Source organism: Salvia hispanica, chromosome 4 (assembly GCF_023119035.1).
Source record: "Salvia hispanica cultivar TCC Black 2014 chromosome 4, UniMelb_Shisp_WGS_1.0, whole genome shotgun sequence".
Lineage (NCBI taxonomy): Eukaryota > Viridiplantae > Streptophyta > Magnoliopsida > Lamiales > Lamiaceae > Salvia > Salvia hispanica.
In genome coordinates, this window is record NC_062968.1 from 6,856,697 (window position 1) to 6,876,433 (window position 19,737).

At 33.0% G+C, this 19,737-nt stretch overlaps 1 protein-coding gene and 1 pseudogene across 1 annotated transcript; one reads left to right on the top strand and one right to left on the bottom strand.

The window, feature by feature from the left end:
• Positions 1 to 5,151: 5,151 nt before the first annotated feature.
• Positions 5,152 to 6,052, bottom strand: LOC125220273 (annotated as a pseudogene).
• Positions 6,053 to 13,300: 7,248 nt separating this feature from the next.
• LOC125219272 (AP2/ERF and B3 domain-containing transcription repressor TEM1-like) lies at positions 13,301 to 14,527 on the top strand. The gene has a single exon (XM_048121198.1). It carries the CDS (start codon positions 13,437 to 13,439, stop codon positions 14,358 to 14,360), a length of 924 nt encoding a protein of 307 aa, XP_047977155.1. The 5' UTR covers positions 13,301 to 13,436; the 3' UTR covers positions 14,361 to 14,527.
• The last annotated feature ends 5,210 nt before the right edge of the window (positions 14,528 to 19,737 follow it).

Here is a 19,737-nt window from a genome sequence, read left to right on the forward strand (position 1 = left end):
GCGTATGACTCAATTAATTTGTTGTGATGTTATAGTATTATTCTTACAGGCGTAATTTTTGTACTTACTAGTATTTTATTTTCAACTTTTCTTGATTAATTTGGTCAAAGATTCTTCGTAAAGACAAAGAAAAGTGGTAAATGTCGTAACTTTTGGCTAGTCATAACTTTATTGGTAATCAATCAGTCTTACAGTATTAAAGTCAGTCTTAGGTTATTAAATCGGTCGAAAAATCGAGGGGTGTTTATTCACTTATTGATCCAGTCGAAACGAATAGGCCAGTGAACCTTGCATTTTGAATGGAAATTCCAATGTTATTAGATATAGTCCCTATTAGTTATTTTATTTGAAATAAACAGCAGGTTGCTATATATAGTATCTATTAGGACTAATTTTATCCTATGATCCTATCACAATTTTAAAAATAGCTGTAAAAGTCTTGACTTTAACATTTTCTTAATTTTCTCATGTCAAAATATTATAAACTTTTTATTTGTAGTATATATGTTGTTAATTTAGTCATATATGTTATAGATTGATGATATTATTTGCTAATAAATGTGTTAATAAAAATTCGCTGACGGTCTCGTATACGAATAATATTAATTTCTTTTGTTTTAAATATCAGTTCACACAATATTAGTCTCTTTCACAGCTAATTAATATCAGTAAATGTTTTCTTTGTTAATGTCATAATATTATGGGTCCTGTTAGGTTGAGATTTTTTGGCCTAATTGAGAATTGAGATGCAATCTCAGCCACCCATTCACAATCTTCGCGCGATGTCAACAGCGCCTGGTTTATGTCAACAGGGGGGTATTTTTGTCATTTTAGTTCTAAAATGTTTCAGCTGTATTCAAAACACGCCGTAAAACTCTCAAACATTTCTCTGAGTTCTCTCCCAAATTTCTCTTACAATTCTGCATCTTCTCTTCCCTTCGTCGCTATTCATCTCCTAATCTTAGACTTCATTCAGTTTTCTACATCAATTAATTTCCAAAAATGAGGATCGAAGAAGTAGTTGAAGTTGAAGCACCGATTGTAGCCGGAAAAGGCATTCCAAATCGGCGGTCGTGGAAGCGAATTCTTCAGGTTAATAAATTGATTCAAATTTTAAGTATATTGCTTCGATTTTAGTGTATTAAAACAGATCTGGATTTGTTTTCTTCTGAATTCGATTTCTGCTGATTTTTTATTGTTGATTAGCGATGGTAGATTCGGAAGAGGGGGAAATCAACAAGGCTGCTGGAAAAAACGAAAGAGAACATGCATCTGCTTCCAGTTAAGGATTTGTTTTAATTTTTAAGATTATTGACATTTCATACAATAGCTATTGACATAGTTATGATAATAGACTTGTGTTTTCTATAAACAGCATATACTTGTCATTGAGATGATATTGTATACTGTTGACATAGTGTATGCTTGTTTGGATTGTTGTTGACATTATAAACTTTAACAATTGATATAAAAGTAATAAGATAATTATGTTTGCTTTAAACATGATATACTTGTTATTGACATAGTGTATACTTATTAGAATCGTTGTTGACATAGTCAAATTGACATAATAGTAACCAGATAATTGTGTTTGCTATATATGAGATATACTTGTTATTGACATTGATTTATTATGTACTTTATCTATTGACATAATTTTAAGAATATACATGCACTTGTTGTCGATAGGGTATACTTGTTATTGACATAGATTTATTATGTACTTTATCTATTGACATAATCGTAATAACATGCATGCACTTGTTGTCAACATGGTATACTTCTTATTGACATGATATCGTGTATAATTGATATTGATTTATTCTGTTTGATTTTAAAAATTTTAAGATTATTGACATTTTATATACTAGCTATTGACATAGCTATAATAATATACTGTTGACAGTAGTAGTGTATGCTTGTTTGAATAGGTGTTGACATAATTATATTGACATAGTGTATGCTTGTTTGAATGGCTGTTAGGATGACTGTAGAAAACATATAAATGTTTCTAGGTCATGTTGTTGCTCATGGACCTTTTAGGGAGGAACGGCTCCCCTGTTTTGGTGTTGGTCTTGGATGGCTCTTGTAAGTTTATCTAGCAGTCATTGTCTACTTAATTATTTCAAAAATGCTTTTCTTAAGAGATAATGTATGCGGTGCAGCTGATAGTTTCATGATAGTTGAATGATTTACCATCTTGTTCAATGAAATAGGAACTTCTCTGATTTTGCTGCTTTTTTGCTAGGTTTATTACTAGTTTCTTTCTGGGTGCAATCCCCTGGTATATAAGAGCTTTTCTACTGCTATGTGTCCGTATGGATGACAGGGAGAAGCCTGGACTCATTGCATGTGGTATAGCTGTAAGTCTTTTCAATCTCTACTAGAATCTCCTCAAGTGTCAATTCATGGATGTTCCCAACAGTTAGGGTCTTAGGGATGATGTGTAATCATATTTTGGTGTTTTATGCCTGTTTTTTATCCAGTGGATTTTGTAATTTTATTGTCTCTGAATAAGTATATGAGGTTTCTCTTGTCAATCAATACCCCCTCCCACCAGTCATCATATGTGTTTTGCTTCTTGATGCAACTGCTTGAGTTGATATGCACTTGGAAGCCAAACGACTTCACTTGAATCTGTGGCCGACAAGTTTCTTCATTTGTCCAAGACGTTCCTTCAAGACAAGCCTGATACTTTTGATCACTGGAAAACAATATCTGAATCAATAGTTATTGCTGAAAAAGAAAAGGAAGTTCTTGAAGATTTGACCGAATTTCCAACTTTTAAATTTGGACATTTCTTTGATGAAGTAAGTACATCATTTTGTTTACATATGTTTCTTTGAGTTGACATTAGATTACTCCTACAGTTTATATACTAACATTGTAGAACTAATTTACAAGCAGTATGCAGAAGAAAGAAACAGAGAAAATATCCCTACATCGCCAGGTTATGATCCTAAAGGGGTGAGCCAATGAATCAGCCTCTCCTATCTCACCACCAGCTGCAAGCCCAATGGATGACGCACAAGTTGAAACGAACAAAGAAAAGCAACAGGAGAAAAGGAAAGAGAAAGTAGAGAATATTGTTAAAATAAAATAACTAAAACTAAGATTAAATAGTATATTGTTTTTATAAAATGACTGAATTGTTGTTGACATGGCTTGAAAGTGTAGTTGACATTTGGTTATAATTGTTGTTGACATGATTTGTACGTGTTGTTGACATGACTTATAATTGTTGTTGACATGGTTTCTATGTGTAGTTGACATGGCTTATAATTGTTGTTGACATGGTTCTATGTGTAGTTGACATGGCTTATAATTGTTGTTAACATGACTTATAATTGTTGTTAACATGGTTCTATGTGTAGTTGACATAGTATGTAACATAGTTAACATGGCTTGTACGTGTAGTTGACACGATATGTACCGTAGTTGACATGACTTGTATGTACCGTTGACACGATATGCACCATAATTGACATAATTATATTAGTTGTTGACATGACTAGTATATATAGTTGACATGATTTTTAATTGTTACTAACCTTAAAAACATGAATTATAATTGAGCATAATTAAATTATATGTTTATGTAATCTTAAATTATATGACTACATCTCCATGTGTAAGTAATCTTAAATTATATAGTTGGATGGGTTTTAAAACTATTATTGTGGATTCTGAAGTTTGAACTTAGCAGTTATATCAAATGTTAATCAGTTCAACAAATTGTATTGAAATGTCAACAACCTATAACCAAATGTCAACAACTTGTATAAAGTGTCAACAACTCAGAAAACAAATATTATAATTAATAAAGAAAATTATAAGATAGATGTCATTAGAGAGCAGAATCAAATATCAACAACTAATAAGATAATGTCAATAACTTTTAGTATATGTTAACAACTAAAAAACAACTCTGATTGTTGTTGACATGGCTTGTACGTGTAGATGACATGACTTATAATTGTTGTTGACATGGTTTCTATGTATAGTTGACATGACTTGTACGTGCAGTTGACATAGTATGTAACATAGTTGACATGGTTTGTACGTGTAGTAGACACGATATGTACCGTAGTTGACATGACTTGTATGTACCGTTGACACGATATGCACCATAGTTGACATAATTATATTAGTTGTTGACATGGCTAGTATATATAGTTGACATGATTTTTAATTGTAATTAACCTTATAAACAAGAATTGTAATTGTAATTACCCCTCCAGGCAGGACTGGGGCAGCCTGGACGCCCTCATCAGCGAGTAGCACGGAGGCAAGTCTGACTCCAACTTGTATTCAAATGTCAACAACTTATAACCAAATGTCAACAGCTTGTATAAAGTGTGTACAACTCAGAAAACAAATCTTAAAATTAAAAAAAAAAACAAAATCATACAATAGATGTCAATAGAGAGCAAAATCAAATATCAACAACGGGTCTTGTTAGGTTGAGATTTTTTAGCTTAATTGAGAAATGAGATGCATTTTCAGCCACTCATTCACAATTTTCGCGCAATGTCAACTACTCAAACATTATGTCAACTAGGGGGCATAATTGTCATTTTTGCGATGTCAACTACGGAGACAATATGTCAACTACGATGTCAACAACAAATGTTATTTATGGGAACCACGATGTCAACAACAAATGTTATTAATTGTATACGTAGTTGACATAGATTATATAGGTAGTTGACATGCATAGTTGATATTAAAAAAGGGAGATAACTAAATCTTAGCAACTAATTTTCAAATGAGAAATATTACCAAACAACCAGAGTGCAAAATATTTCATGCTTTAATTTGGAGAAATAAAAGAGAGAGACACGTAACATTTGCCTCAAAAGCAGAATTCTTTACGTATTTTCCGTTCCTTTCATACTTGATAAATCATCCAACAACAATAAAAAATTTGTACATTTAACATTTCTTCAATATCGAGAATATTGAATATCAACAACTCGTATTAAAATGTCAACAACTAACAAATAACACTTATAATTGACATATCAATACCGAAAATATCGAATGTCAACAACTCGTATTAAAATGTCAATAACTAAAAAATAACACTTACAATTGACATATCAATACCGAGAATATCGAATGTCAACAACTAAAAAATAACACTTATAATTCACATATCAATAGCCAAAATATCAAATGAACTAAAACAAAGTTGAGATATCACAGTTAACAGGCAAGAAAAAGCAACAAAACTGCCAGACATCCAATTCAATCATCAAATAAAAGTTCAATCATCAAATTGGTCAATCATCTGCGTCGGACTCACTACCAGAGGAACTCCCTAAATCAGAATCTGTAAAAAGCAAGCTCAAAGAATGAACATCTGTTTCTGTTTCCGTTTTCCATACTTTCAACCCCAACACAATGTAGAACCGCAAGAAGAATCAGTATCAATACCACTCGAGGATGACGAATCGCTACTTGAGCTGCCAGAACTGCTTGAGCTACTGCTGGCATTGCCTCTACCATCATTCTCCTGTCCAACAACACCATCATTCTCCTGCCCAACAACACCTTCTCTCTCAATCTCAATCTCCACCACAGCAGGGAAGCTCGATGCTGGCATATCGTCATCAATATCTACATCTTCTTCATCATTTTCTTTCATCATCTTGCCACAATCATCATTCTTGTCGCTCAATGCGCCCTACACAACATTACCAGCAACATGAATAAACAGTGAAAATACCACAAAAAAGACAAAAATCTTGATGCAAATTTAACTTAACACATCAGCATCAGTAACAAGACTGGAGGGAATAGAAACTCCAGCAGCTGGATTGTTGTTCATCATCAACTCTTGCCGCTTTGTCTTGCTCACCATCTTCTTCCAATTGGTCACAAACCGATCAAATTCCCACAACGTTTCCGTATCAAGAGCCTCAATATCAAGCTCAATTTCATCGTCATCCTGTGCCAAATGCTCATCCCTCTTCCTGATTATCTATACAAGTTGAGGCATCTTCTCTTGGGGTAAATTCTGCAACCCAAATCCAAGTTTTGTTGACATCCAATTCTTGATAATACTTCCAATTCCATAAACAAATCAAAAATTAAGCTTGCAAAAAGTTCAAATCCTATAACAAAAGCAAATATTGAAAAATCAATATCTCAAATGAGTTCACATCCAATACAATTGAATCATCTACTGCAAAAATATGGTAATATGGTTGCAACAGAAGCAAAAATCTCATAAAAATATTGATAGCAAAAACACAAGTTAATAGCAACTCATCAAATCATGATCAAGGAAAAACAACTACTTAGTCTACAGTCATCACAACAAGCACTACAAGGCAAAAAAAAAAACCAGAGACGTATCAAAATGCCTCTATTTATAGAAATCGGTAAAATTTCACCTTTAAAATTCATAAAATCGGCAACAGCAAGTTTTACAGAGGAAGAATTGCAAGCGAATTAGACTAGGAAGTAATTAAACCTAGTAATCGAGGCTTCTAGCAAATTCTGGACCAGCAATCGAATCACGTCGCTCGCAAAGCATCAAATAGCTCTCTCTGTCGAATAGCATCAAATACTGGATACATGCTCCTTCACACCGATGCCGGCGATGCGCTCCGACACATCCGCCGTGGAAGACGACCAGAGCTCGCGCACAGGATCTGAAGTCAGCGGTGGTGGAAGACAATTCATGCTGTTTAGAGTGAGAGTTTTGACGGAAGGACCAAGAATAAGCCCTTGCAATTACCATTCTGCCCTTTCAAAATAAATTAATCTAAAAATATTTTTTGTGTGGTAAAATCTGGACCACTCATTTAATAAAAATGAGTGGCTGATATTGCATCTCATTTCTCTATTAGCCTAAATAATCTCAATTGATAACTGACGATTTTCTTCTATAACTACCTTAAATTTGATGGATAATTATACTATTTTCACATTACTATAACTAGAAATCATAAGTACTATGCCTTTTTACACGGGCGCAAACCCAATCTCCAAGAGTATTTTTTTTATATTGTTATTATTATTAATAAGTTACCGAAGCAATCTCTATTCTTTATTACTCCTCACACTATTTGTAGATAATATTGAAAAATACGGCATTCAAAGGAGAGCCAAAATATATAACGAAGACGGCTAAAGTTACAGATTCTGGATTTCCCCCTTTACATTTTATATCAATTTATAAAATTTATTTGCATAACGTGCTAATGTTAGTAAATTAAAGTGGTGGGATATAGGTCATCGTTATATATATTAAGTCATCCTCAAGGACCTCAACGAAAATATGAATCACGAGGAGTTGGAAAGTGCGCTTTTGTTTGTAGATATAGATTAACCAATCCGTTGTATTAACTATTTAGGCACATCATTGGATTATGTGTGGCTAAAATAAGGCAGTAGATATACACGAATCAACACCCACTTTTTTTCTTTTTTTTTTGCTTTTTAACTAACTTGGGATTTGATGATGTCGAAATTCCATGCAATAATTTGTAATTTCTATTCCTACATTGTTATTCTAAATTAATAGTCATTACAAAAAACACCGTCTGTTTGCTACCAAAGTTTTGCTAGCACAGGTGTATGCTCGTAAATATTTTTTTTTTCTTATTGATTATATTCATGTTAATTTTATGGTCAATTCTAAAAAGTTCTGCTCAAAATGTAACTTCAAAATATTTGAATAATACTATCGCCATCTATTTGCAACGAACACCTTCAAAAATATTACTAGCAATTTTAAGACATTCTAAATGAAAATGTGGTGTTGCATTAATCAATTAAAACAAGACTATTGTAACACCCAATTAATATCACTCAAATACCGAGTTTATATCTAACCAAACTATTTGTATTTTGTCATCACTAGAGCTAATTAAAATGGTAGTTATAGAAAAAAACAAAAGAAAAAGATAAAAGTAATGGATAGAGCTAAGATAACTACTATTCCACCAACTAAACTAACAGAAGCTTCATTTTGAGATCAGCATTTAATGAGTGAAGATAAGAAGATAATGTCTATAATGGAGTTTCGTTACACTGTTAAAAGGTGGATAATGATTTGAACTGTCCCATTTCAATATAATGTTTTTTAGTATAAGAAAGTAGGGATCACAGACAAGCTAAGGTCCTCCTACTCGAAGCGGAAGCAGCGCCACAAAAAAGATTGCAACAATATTTCCTTTTAAGAAACATCCTATTTTCATATGTATTCATGGAATCTATTCGAAATATCATTGAAAAATATTAAACTAATCATGAAAGAAGATAGGATATGCATATAATTATATAAATTATGTAGACATGTTTATCTCTCCTGAGTAAATCTACTTTGTGATTTCAATGTAATGTACTATTAAAATATTTTAATTATATAATGTACTATTATGTTTTCAAAATGGCAATGTGCACCAAATATTTATTTATTTGTGGTGATTTGAGTAAACAAGAAAATGACATATTATAAAGATTCAAATTTATAAAAATGACGTGTAATCTTTAATATATATCGCAATGTATATCAAGATAAAATGTGTGTTCCAGATTAGATAACACGTCATTCAATGTGTAATAGGTTAATATTATGTGTTGCCTTGATACGTACATAGTATAAGTAGTTTAGCTAAAATGACTTAATTTATGGGATTTTTATTTTATATTGATTATATCAATGTCTATAAGTTTGGAATTTGATCTGCTGACTGCTGCAAACCCGCTATCTACATGGCAAACGGTTCATCGAAATGTGCAAAACAAACAAGCGTACCTGTCATCAATTTGTATAAGGTAAAATAAGTTTGGACGATAGATACATATTTAAATTTACCTATACTAAAAAAAGTAGCAAGACCATTCACGATAATGGATGATAACCTGGGCAATGTGATGAACGATAGATACATATTTTGTTAGAAATAAAATCACGTAATTAGGGGTAAGATATTAGATTGATTGTGTAATTGATAGTGATTGACATAAATTGATCTACTTACCTTATGTAAATTAGGGCAAACCCTCTATATTATGAGGCAACCTCCAAACGTGAAATACAACACTGAAAAATCCCCAATCATGTCTTCTATCGTTTCTTCACTCTCTCGGCTATCACCATTCTAATATGGTATCAGAGCAGGCCCAAGTCAATGATGAATTTATTTCATTGTCTCTTCTCTTGCCTACCCACGTGATGGAAGTCCGATGTGTCATTCCGGCCCACACGTGAGGGGGCGTATTAAAACTCTCTATATCTTGTCCCACATCGACTTGGTAACGATCCTAGCTCACCTATATAAGTGTGGATAACCCTTCCCCTTATGAGGCCTTTTAAGGGGTGTGTGGCCCATTTCTAATATATTTAAATGTGCCTATACTAAAAAATGTAGTAAGATCACTCACAATAGTAGACGATAGCCCAAAAAAGCACATTGTCTGGGATACCGTCCTATAGCATATCCTTGTCCCATCATCCCGCCCCAGACACCCGCCCTCTACTTGTGGTGCGCCTGAAGGCCGACCGATCGACCGGGCGCATGATCGTGTGCTATTGCGCACGGGCGCCCGGACGATCGCCCACCCGACAAATTTTGTGATTTTTTTCTACTTATTTTTCTATTTTCCACTCTATGTATACACCTCATTTTCACCTTCCTTTATCATACCTTTTTTCTTATTTTCTATGTTTTTTTTAATTAATTATTTCCATTATAACTCTTTTTATTAATTAAGTGTTACTTTTTAATTTGTGTTGTTTTGAATTTTGATATTTCATTTTATTTAGTCACATAAATTTTTTGAAAAGATAAAAATATTTCAAGTGGAAAATAGGAATAGAGCGGATTATCGTAGGTGTATGGACTGAAAAATAAAATACTACTACTAGTAACATAATGGAGGAAAAATAGAAATAGGCGGGTGTACAATTCTTGCTGTTGTGGATGGCTGGATGCCCAAACGTTGAACGAAGGTCTAAATGTTAGCGTAGCATCAAAATTTCTATATTTGTTAGTATCATGTAATAGTAATTCCTCTTTACTTTCTGTTTGACTGAGCTTGGATCTCCTGTTGTGGAGGAATCACAGCAGGGGATGTTGTTCCTCACATTCTAATTTTTTAAACTTAAAATATAATATTTAAAAAAAATAAATTTTTTAAATAATTGGAATGGGCCCTGCTGTGAAATCACAGCAAGGGATCCAAATCCCTGTTTGACTAGAGCAAATTTAGGTGCTTTGGAGCAATTTTACTGATATCTAAAAATTTGACTAGTATTTCCACGTAAGTATATTATGTGGATCAAGTAGCCATATTGAAGATATTTGGGGAAAAGAAAAACATACAGTCCATATTATTATATTTAATTGGTAGATAGAGTTGTGGATTGCGTCAACTGTAGTCTGTAGCTGTGTTAAAATATAATTGTGACAAATACGCTCACAAATTTTAATCTATAATTAATAATTTAGACAGATTATAAGAAAAAAAATGATAATGGATAATGGCTTCTACTTAATTATAAAGAAAAATATATAAAAATAAAATAAAAAATTATTATTTTGAAAATTAATTCAAAATCGACCTAGTTTTTATTTTTAAGAAACATAAACAAAAGAATTAACAAAGTTGATGAAAACAATTATTTATACAAAATGATAAAATAATTTCTTTTATAAATTTTTATTGCAACAAAAAATAGTTACTTTAGAAGTGATAAATATTGAAATGGGACCAAAGACATAAATAACAATGAGAAAATCCAATCCACCATAAAATCCAAATGGGGTGCAATAATGCTAAATTAAACCATGGTTGGGTTAATCTCAAGTACCAACCGTAAGGGGGGGAGCCCCTTCGTACGGAAACGGAATCCTTCTATGAATTGATAAACACACACATATATAGATTAATAATATTATTTTATTTTTGGTCGCCATTATTGGCACATCGTAAATTCATACTGTAGTCAAAGAGTTAGTATTAATGAGAGTTAGTAGTAGCCCACATCAAATAATGTTTGAATTTTTTGAAACAACAAGCAACTGGAATCCCAAAAACCTAACTCCAAAGTGCAAAATCGTCTTTTACAATAAATCAGAATTAATACTAATATTCTAAGATAATGCTTGTATCAAAGTAATCATGTTCCAACATTCACTTTTATATAATAGTCTATTGGGATTAATCAAACTTTTCATATTTCAATATTAGTAACATTTATTACAATAATTTTATAAGAAGTAAAAAATTGACTCCAAAATTGGGAACATAACCATAACAAAGCATATGGAGTAAAATTAAAGTGCATTAGAAAAGGGATGGGGGTATAATAAACGCTGTGATGAATTGACATAATAGATTAGAGAAAAAAGAGGAAATTAAAGGAGAATAATGGAGGGAGTAATTTGGAAGGTGAACCTAGGCAATAAGACAAAAGCAATATGGAGAGGACGAATCAAATCATGCCAGGTAAGGTGTTATGAGAGAGAATAAATATGAGTATGGATAAGCCATGGGTTTGTGTTTGTCTCCATCTCTATCCAGCAAATACCAGTGCCCCATACACTTCCCATCCTGGTGGAACCACCACATTATCTACCTCTCTTCTCTCTCATTTTTAACCCTTTCTCTTTTTTATATTATCTCATCTCTCTTCTCATTCCTACTTTTTCTCACCAATTTTATCCCTTTACATCATTTTCATCAATCACCATGCACTCTTTTTTATCTCAATAATAATAGTAACAAATTATGGAACCTTGGGATTAACTATTAAGTAGTGGGAAATTACACTATACATTTTTGTTTTATAAAATTAAGTAATGGGAAATTAATAATATCTGGCCGATATTTGAGAATATATTCAGTCCTTGATCTGACAATGGAAGATGAAATCTTAAAGAGTCAACACCGACAAATCATTATAGCTCATATGTCGATTTAATTTGAATTTTGAGAATCACATGCAACCACTGAAACGCAATCAAGACATGAGGATCACTTGTCTAAAAACCGTACAACATTTGCTTCATATGCCGATAATAGGGATTATTTCAAAAGTTATTTACCCTAAATATTTTATTAAAAAAAGAGAGAGTTCTACATGTAGTTATAGTGTTCCATGCTTATAATGAGGAGCGAGAAGTGAAGTGAGGGGGGATGGATTTGGCTCTACAACGGTCCACACTCATGTGAATCCCAACTACTTGTTATGCAGTACTGCCTATGACCCATCGAAGATGACACACTATAGTTTTTTATTTGTCCCATCCAAGATGACTCATTATAAAAAAGAGGGATAATCATTTTTGGTCCACGAACTTTGCCCAAGTATCATTTTAGGTCCGTGAACTTTGAAAATATCATTTGAGGTCCATCAACTATGGAGTAATATCATTTTAAGTACTTTTTTACTATTTCCAAGTTTTTTTGGACGAAAATACCCTCAATATTTTTAAGGGTATATATTTTTAATAAACTTATGATATACTCATATTTTTTATAAATATCTTTACTATATATTTTTGATGAATTTTCTAAATATAATTTGACCTTCAATATTATCACTTAATTTTGTGACATGCAAGAAATAATCCTTATTCAATTTTTTTTATTATTAAAGAAGTTCTATATTCAATTTTAAAATTCTTTAATATAAATAATTGAAGAAGCAATTTAACTTGCATGTCACAAAATTAAGTGATAATATTGAAGGTCAAATTATATTTAGAAAAAGCGTCAAAAATATATTGTAAATATATTTATAAAAAATATGAGTATATGATAAGTTTATTAAAAATATATACCCTTTAAAGTATTGAGGGTATTTTCGTCCAGAAAAACTTGGAAATAGTAAAGAAAGTATTTCAAATGATATTATCACATAGTTGATGGACCTCAAATGATATTTTCAAAGTTCACGGACCTAAAATAATACTTTGGCAAAGTTCGTGGACCAAAAAAGAAGTTCCCTCTTTTAAAAATATAAACCACTTTATTTCTCAGTTCGATAATACTGCCTCCGTCCCATCGAAAATGACCCAATTTCGTTTTTAGTTTGTCCCAATCAAGATGATTCAATACTAAAAACAGAAACGCATGTATCTCTACTTTATTCACTTTCTCTTACATTATTATCTTTATTTAACACAAAACAAAATTGTACAAAATCTCGTGACAACCAAGGAAGGGCTCAGAGGGCCACATTCCGTTTATGAGTCTATACTTATACCACATGAATCTTCCTACTTCCTCACCATCTCTAGGGTTGACCCACATCTCCATATCTATTTTTCAATCCAACTATTTATAATTCATTTTCATACACGCCTGCCATCCCATTCCACCTCCTCTTACTATATATACATTGAACATCCATTCAATTCAACACCACACTTCATTTCATATTTCCACACCTCTTTCTCTCAAACAGGAAAATGGACGGAATTAGCTCCGCCGACGAAAGCAGCACCACAAACTCCCTCTCAATGACGCTTCCCTCTCCGCCTCCACCCGAGAACGGCATCGAGGCGGAGTCGAGGAAGCTCCCTTCCTCCCGCTTCAAAGGCGTGGTGCCCCAGCCCAACGGCCGCTGGGGCGCCCAGATATACGAGAAGCACCAGCGCGTGTGGCTCGGCACCTTCAACGAGGAGGCCGAAGCCGCCCGCGCCTACGACACCGCCGCCCAGCGCTTCCGCGGCCGCGACGCCGTCACCAACTTCAAGCCCGACGAGGACGCCGCCGAGGCCGCCTTCCTCGCCTCGCACTCCAAGGCCGAGATCGTCGACATGCTCAGAAAGCACACCTACAACGACGAGCTCGCCCAGAGCCGCCGCAGCTTCAGCAGCGGCGGCAGCCCCCCGAGCCGAAACCTCTTCGCTGCCAGGGCGGCGGCCAAGGCCCGTGAGCAGTTATTCGAGAAGGCGGTGACGCCGAGCGACGTCGGGAAGCTGAACCGGCTGGTGATACCAAAACAGCACGCGGAGAAACACTTCCCTTTCCAGAACGGAAACAGTAGTAGTAAAGGAGTGTTGCTGAATTTGGAAGATGGGAACGGGAAAGTGTGGAGATTCCGGTATTCGTATTGGAATAGCAGCCAGAGCTATGTGCTGACGAAGGGGTGGAGCCGGTTCGTGAAGGAGAAGGAGCTGCGGGCCGGGGATGTGGTGAGTTTTGAGCGGTCCACGGGGCCGGATAAGCAGCTGTACATTGATTGGAAAGTGAGGGGCGGTTCGAACATGGTGAGGTTGTTTGGGGTGAATATATTTGAGTGTGGTAGTGGGAAGAGGATGAGGGAGAGGGAGATGGAGATTATGGGGTTGGATTGTGCTAAGAAACAAAGGATTATTAATGTTTTGTAACAATTAGTGTTGAAGCAATGTGGTTGGGAAAGGGATTGAGATGGGGATGTTAATTGCAACTTGCAATTGTACAGTAAAATAGACAAAAAGAAAAAGGAAGACCAGCTCAACCTTTTTAGGTTTTGATCATATGGGAATACAATTACAAACAACTGTCATTTTTACTATTTTCTTATGCTTTTGGAGCCACTAAAGCTTTCATATCTTAACTAAGTATCTCAATTTCATTCTTTAAAAAAAAAAAAAAAAAAAACTTTTAGTGCACAAATTCTCTACTGTGATATGTTATGAATACAGATAATTATGATGTTACTGATGCACTACGGCATGCAGTGGACAATTTGCCCAATATTTGAATTGCTTTCTTTCTCTTAATATTTATGACATTTGAAAGGAATTTATGTGTACCTCTGTATGACTATCGATGCAAAAAAGAAAGATTCAGTAGCAACTTGTAGTAATAAAAAAAATCAGTCATAAAGTGCAAAGCTACAATTGTTATAGTAAAATATTTTTTGGGTAACTGCTTTTAAAATCACCAACTTTTCATGAATTCCGGTTTTTCCCACGAACTTTAAAAAGTTCGTGTAATGTCACGAACTTTATTGTCAGTTGCTATTTTTCCATGTCAGGTTTTCCGGTCTGATTCATACTGTTCGTTTCCTATTAAGACAATGTCCAAATTCTTTTATCTTATTATCGTTATTTTTGTCTTTGAAATAGCTTCGCGTGGGTACTTTGTACGCCTCAATCGGAACTTGGATGAAGAAGTTATGGCCATTTGATGAAGGCTGCGACCTTTGTGCGACCTTGTACTATCATAATGGCCATAACTTCTTGATCCGAGTTCCAATTGAGGCGTACAAGGTACCGACACGAAGCTATTTCAAAGACAAAGATAACGATAGTAAGATAAAAGAATTTGGACATTGTCTTAATAGGAAACGAACAGTTTGAATCAGACCGGAAAACGACATGGGAAAATAGCAACCGACAATAAAGTTCGTGGCATTACACGAACTTTTTAAAGTTTGTGGGAAAAACCAGAATTCATGAAAAGTTGGTGATTTTAAAAGCAATTACCCCTAAAATATTTAATTTCCGCCTGCAAATTATTACCACTTGTATGTATATTCTCTCACGTGATTTCTGCTCAATATTTTCCCATTTCCATGATCCGTGTAAGATTTTATCGGATACCAAAATTATACGATGCATGAATTAATCTGATTTTTCAGATTCATCGCACTGCAGACTCTCTGTATCAACAAAATCTGATCTCGAGAGACTGTAAAATCCTACCGTTTTAAGTTTTGGCATTAATTAATTGTGTAAAAATATCCATTGACAAACAATGCTGTTTAGACTAACAAGTAACAAGTTTCCCGATCGTCTAATATTAATCATCGAGATCTTAAGTATATAAATTATTATTTATACGGGTGTATGTTTAACCAATGGGCAGGGATGTTAGTTCGTCGACAGTCTCAGGGCTGGCTAAAATAGCCCGCTTGACTTGGATTATGTTAAAATTTAATTACATAAAAACTTATTTTTTTATTTTATTTACTGCTGATTAAATTTAATTATTGTTTGATTTAATAAAATACAAAAATTTACTAAACCGTCTACTAAAAAATAATGTAGATTAGTTGAAGTATTGTTAGTGGAGGAGACTCACCTAATACTAATAGATAGAAAAATACTATAGATAGAATTAGGGGTGGGTAGGTAAGGTATACCTTACCGAAACCACCATACCATATACCTTACCGTAAATACGGTATGCGAAAAAGTCATACCTTTACCTTACCAAAGTTTTCGGTATACCGAACTTCGGTATACCTTATTTTCGGTATGGCGAATTTCCATACCGATACCATACCTCATTTTCGGTATACCGTACCGAAGTTCGGTATACCTTACTTTTGCGGTATACCTGACTTTCAACATCAATTAAAATAGAAAATTAGAGTATTTAGAATATTATTTATATTTTATAATTTTAAAAATAAATTAAATATAATTTATTCATAATTATATTTATATTTCACAATAGATTTTACAATTTAAAAATATATAAAATATATTTTATATATAATTGTGTTTATATTTTTGTGGTATATACCTTAGTTTACGGTATATACCTTAATTTACGGTATATACCGAATTTCGGTATGCAGCGGTATACCGCGGTATTTGAAAATTCATACCGTTACCTTACCGGAAGATTCCGGTAAGGTATCATACCGTACCGAAAGTCACGGTATACCGAAAATTCGGTATTTTCGGTATTTTTTCGATACGATAAGGCCGGTATTTCGGTATTTCGGTATTTTTTCCCAGCCCTAGATAGAATAGAAACTAATTTTTTGTGATGGAGATAATCTTAACATAAAACATTCATATGCGGGTTGATTTAGTAAAAGTTAAAATTATTATTCATATTAAATCATATGCTAATTACTTTCGTATATGATTAGATTCTCATGGTATTGAAATTCATATGCTAAAAATATCAAAAAAAAGAATTATAAAAAAAAATTGAAATTATAAAATATAAACCAAAACTGAAAACATTAAGAAAAGGATGAACTGGGTTTTAAACACACAAGTTCTAAATTATATCAAAAGTCGATCTTTCGCCAGACTAGGCATTAACTTTGTAATCAAGCTCAATACATTTTAATCCAAAGCAATAAACACTTTTCCTGAAAAGTTAATATCGCATAGAAGTCACAAGTAATGTGAAGAGGAAAACTTCCTATAAAAATCTCCCTCAGTACAAAGCAGAATTTAATTAAGATTCGTCCCACATTGAATACACAAGTAACAGAGGTTGGGGACGCAACTAATAAAAACTTCTCTTAAATGAATGATTCTATGTCACAAAATATGATCTTTTATTATTAATATATACTTATATTAACTCAAGTTTAAGTATTCTGATTGTCGAATTGTAGTATACTTATTAGTTTGGTTATTATGAATATATAGTGTAATTAGAAATACAAATATTTTTTGATTGTCAACTTTTAGCCTGAAACTCGAACACTTGGAATTAAAGTTGAAATTTTGGTAACCCAACAAATTTGTAGTCCAATTAGTCTGAACTCACTTAGTTTGGTTATTTGTATAGTTATGTCAACGTGTTTATGTATTGTAGACATCTATAGTTATATTCATGAAATTAAGTTGGATCCCACTGTTGTCGTGTAGTTGCTTCCATCTCTCAGGCACAAGTGTGAGACCTTGGGAGATGGGCTTCTGGCAGCCAGTGGGTTAAGACTTCCCCCTTAACGGGCTACTGCGTACCCTGATTTAATCCCCCTCACATGATGTCGGGCCGGAGTATGGGGGCCGCTAAGGCGACGGCATCGCCTTTTTTGCTGCAATGAAATTAAGTTGGATTACTTATAGTCAAACAAACAATAATAGAGATAATTATAGCAGTATATAATATACTCTTAGAACTGAAACTTTGAGGACTACATAAGAAATTGATAAAGAGAAGAATTTATCAAAAATGAAAGTGGACTAATTTTATGAACAAACCAAAATTGATTAAAGAGACTATTATTTGGGAAGAGAGAGAACAGAGTATAAACTTACAACAACATTCACTTAGCAACTTAAATAATCGAATAATTGAAAGGAAAATGTTTACTCTCTCCATCCAAAAAATAATCTCATTTATGGATAAAATGAGTTTTCATGAGAAATTGATAAAGCAAGAGAAATGGAAAGAAAAGGGAGATAAAGTAAGAGAGTATAGAAGAAAAAGTGGGTATAATATTAGAGAGATTAGAAAAAGTGAGTAAAGTATGTGAGAGGAACTTTCATTTTTTAGAAATAAAATATTTTTTTAGAGATCATATAATGGTAAAATGAGATTATTTTTCGTGGAAAGAGAATATATTAATTGGTTTTCGTTTGTCTTTGGTTTAGCATTTGTTGCATTATTTTACTACTATTTATATATATAGAGAGAGAGAGGCGTCGCAAAGGCGATTCGGAAGAACATGTGAGATCATACAACTATTTGTCTAAGCAAGCTTTTGCATTTTCTTGGCAACTTCCACCTGCAGATCTAATGTTTTTAAAATGACATTTTGGTAATTTTCATATTGATTCGATTTACTATTTTCCACAAGTTAAGGAGCATGCATGTTTTTTTCAGTAGTTAACCACTATTATCATAATAATACTAATTTTTAATTTATGACATGTTCCATGCGACTAAATTATGATAGCCATATTAAGTATTTAGTTATGCAATAGACATTGTAATCGATTGCTTACTAATTTGCAATCCAAATTAAGACTAAGGCGTGTTGACTATAAAACATTTCCATATCTAATATTTGGAAGAATTAAAATTTTCAGGAATTGAGCCATAATTAGGACATAAATAATTTTTTCCCCATTATTTAGTATCCTAAAATTGCAAGAATTAACCCAAATATTTAGGTAAAATAAAGACTTGACCTAATACAACTATGGAAGGACAAATTTACCCATCTACACCCAAAAAGGAGAAAGAAGATAATCAGGTGGAAGGTTGGGGCAAATGTGTCAGTCCAAGTCCAATTCTAGGTGGAGTCTTCAACGCAAACTCAATTCTTACCTATTTTGAAATATTCAATTCTCCACCAATTCTTTTCTATAGTGCAGGTCTTCTGCCATTTAGGAGGCCCCCAACAATTAATTAGTGTACTGCGAACAATCATAATACCGAGAAGAGGGAACATCTTTTTTGTCCATTAACTTTACAAAAGTATCATTTTAGATCCGTGAACTTTGAAAATATCATTTGAGGTCCATCAATTATGGGCTAATATCATTTGAAGTACTTTTTTTTTTTACTATTTTCAAGTTTTTCTGGACGAAAATACCCTCAATACCTTAAAGGGTGTATATTTTTAATAAACTTATCATATACTCATATTTTTTATAAATATCTTTACAATATATTTTTGACGAATTTTCTAAATATAATTTGACCTTCAATATTATCACTTAATTTTGTGACATGCAAATCAAATTGCTTCTTCAATTTTTTTATATTAAAGAATTTTAAAATTGTATAAAGAACTTTTCTTTAATAATAAAAAATTAAATAAGGATCTTTTCTTGCATGTCACAAAATTAAGTGATAATATTGAAAGTCAAATTATATTTAGAAAATTCATAATAAATATATAGTAAAGATATTTATAAAAAAATATACTCTTAAAAATATTGAGGGTATTTTCGTCCAGAAAAATTTAGAAATAGTAAAAAAGTACTTCAATTGATATTAATCCTAGTTGATGGACCTCAAATGATATTTTCAAAGTTCACGGATCTAAAATGATACTTTGGCAAAGTTCGTGGA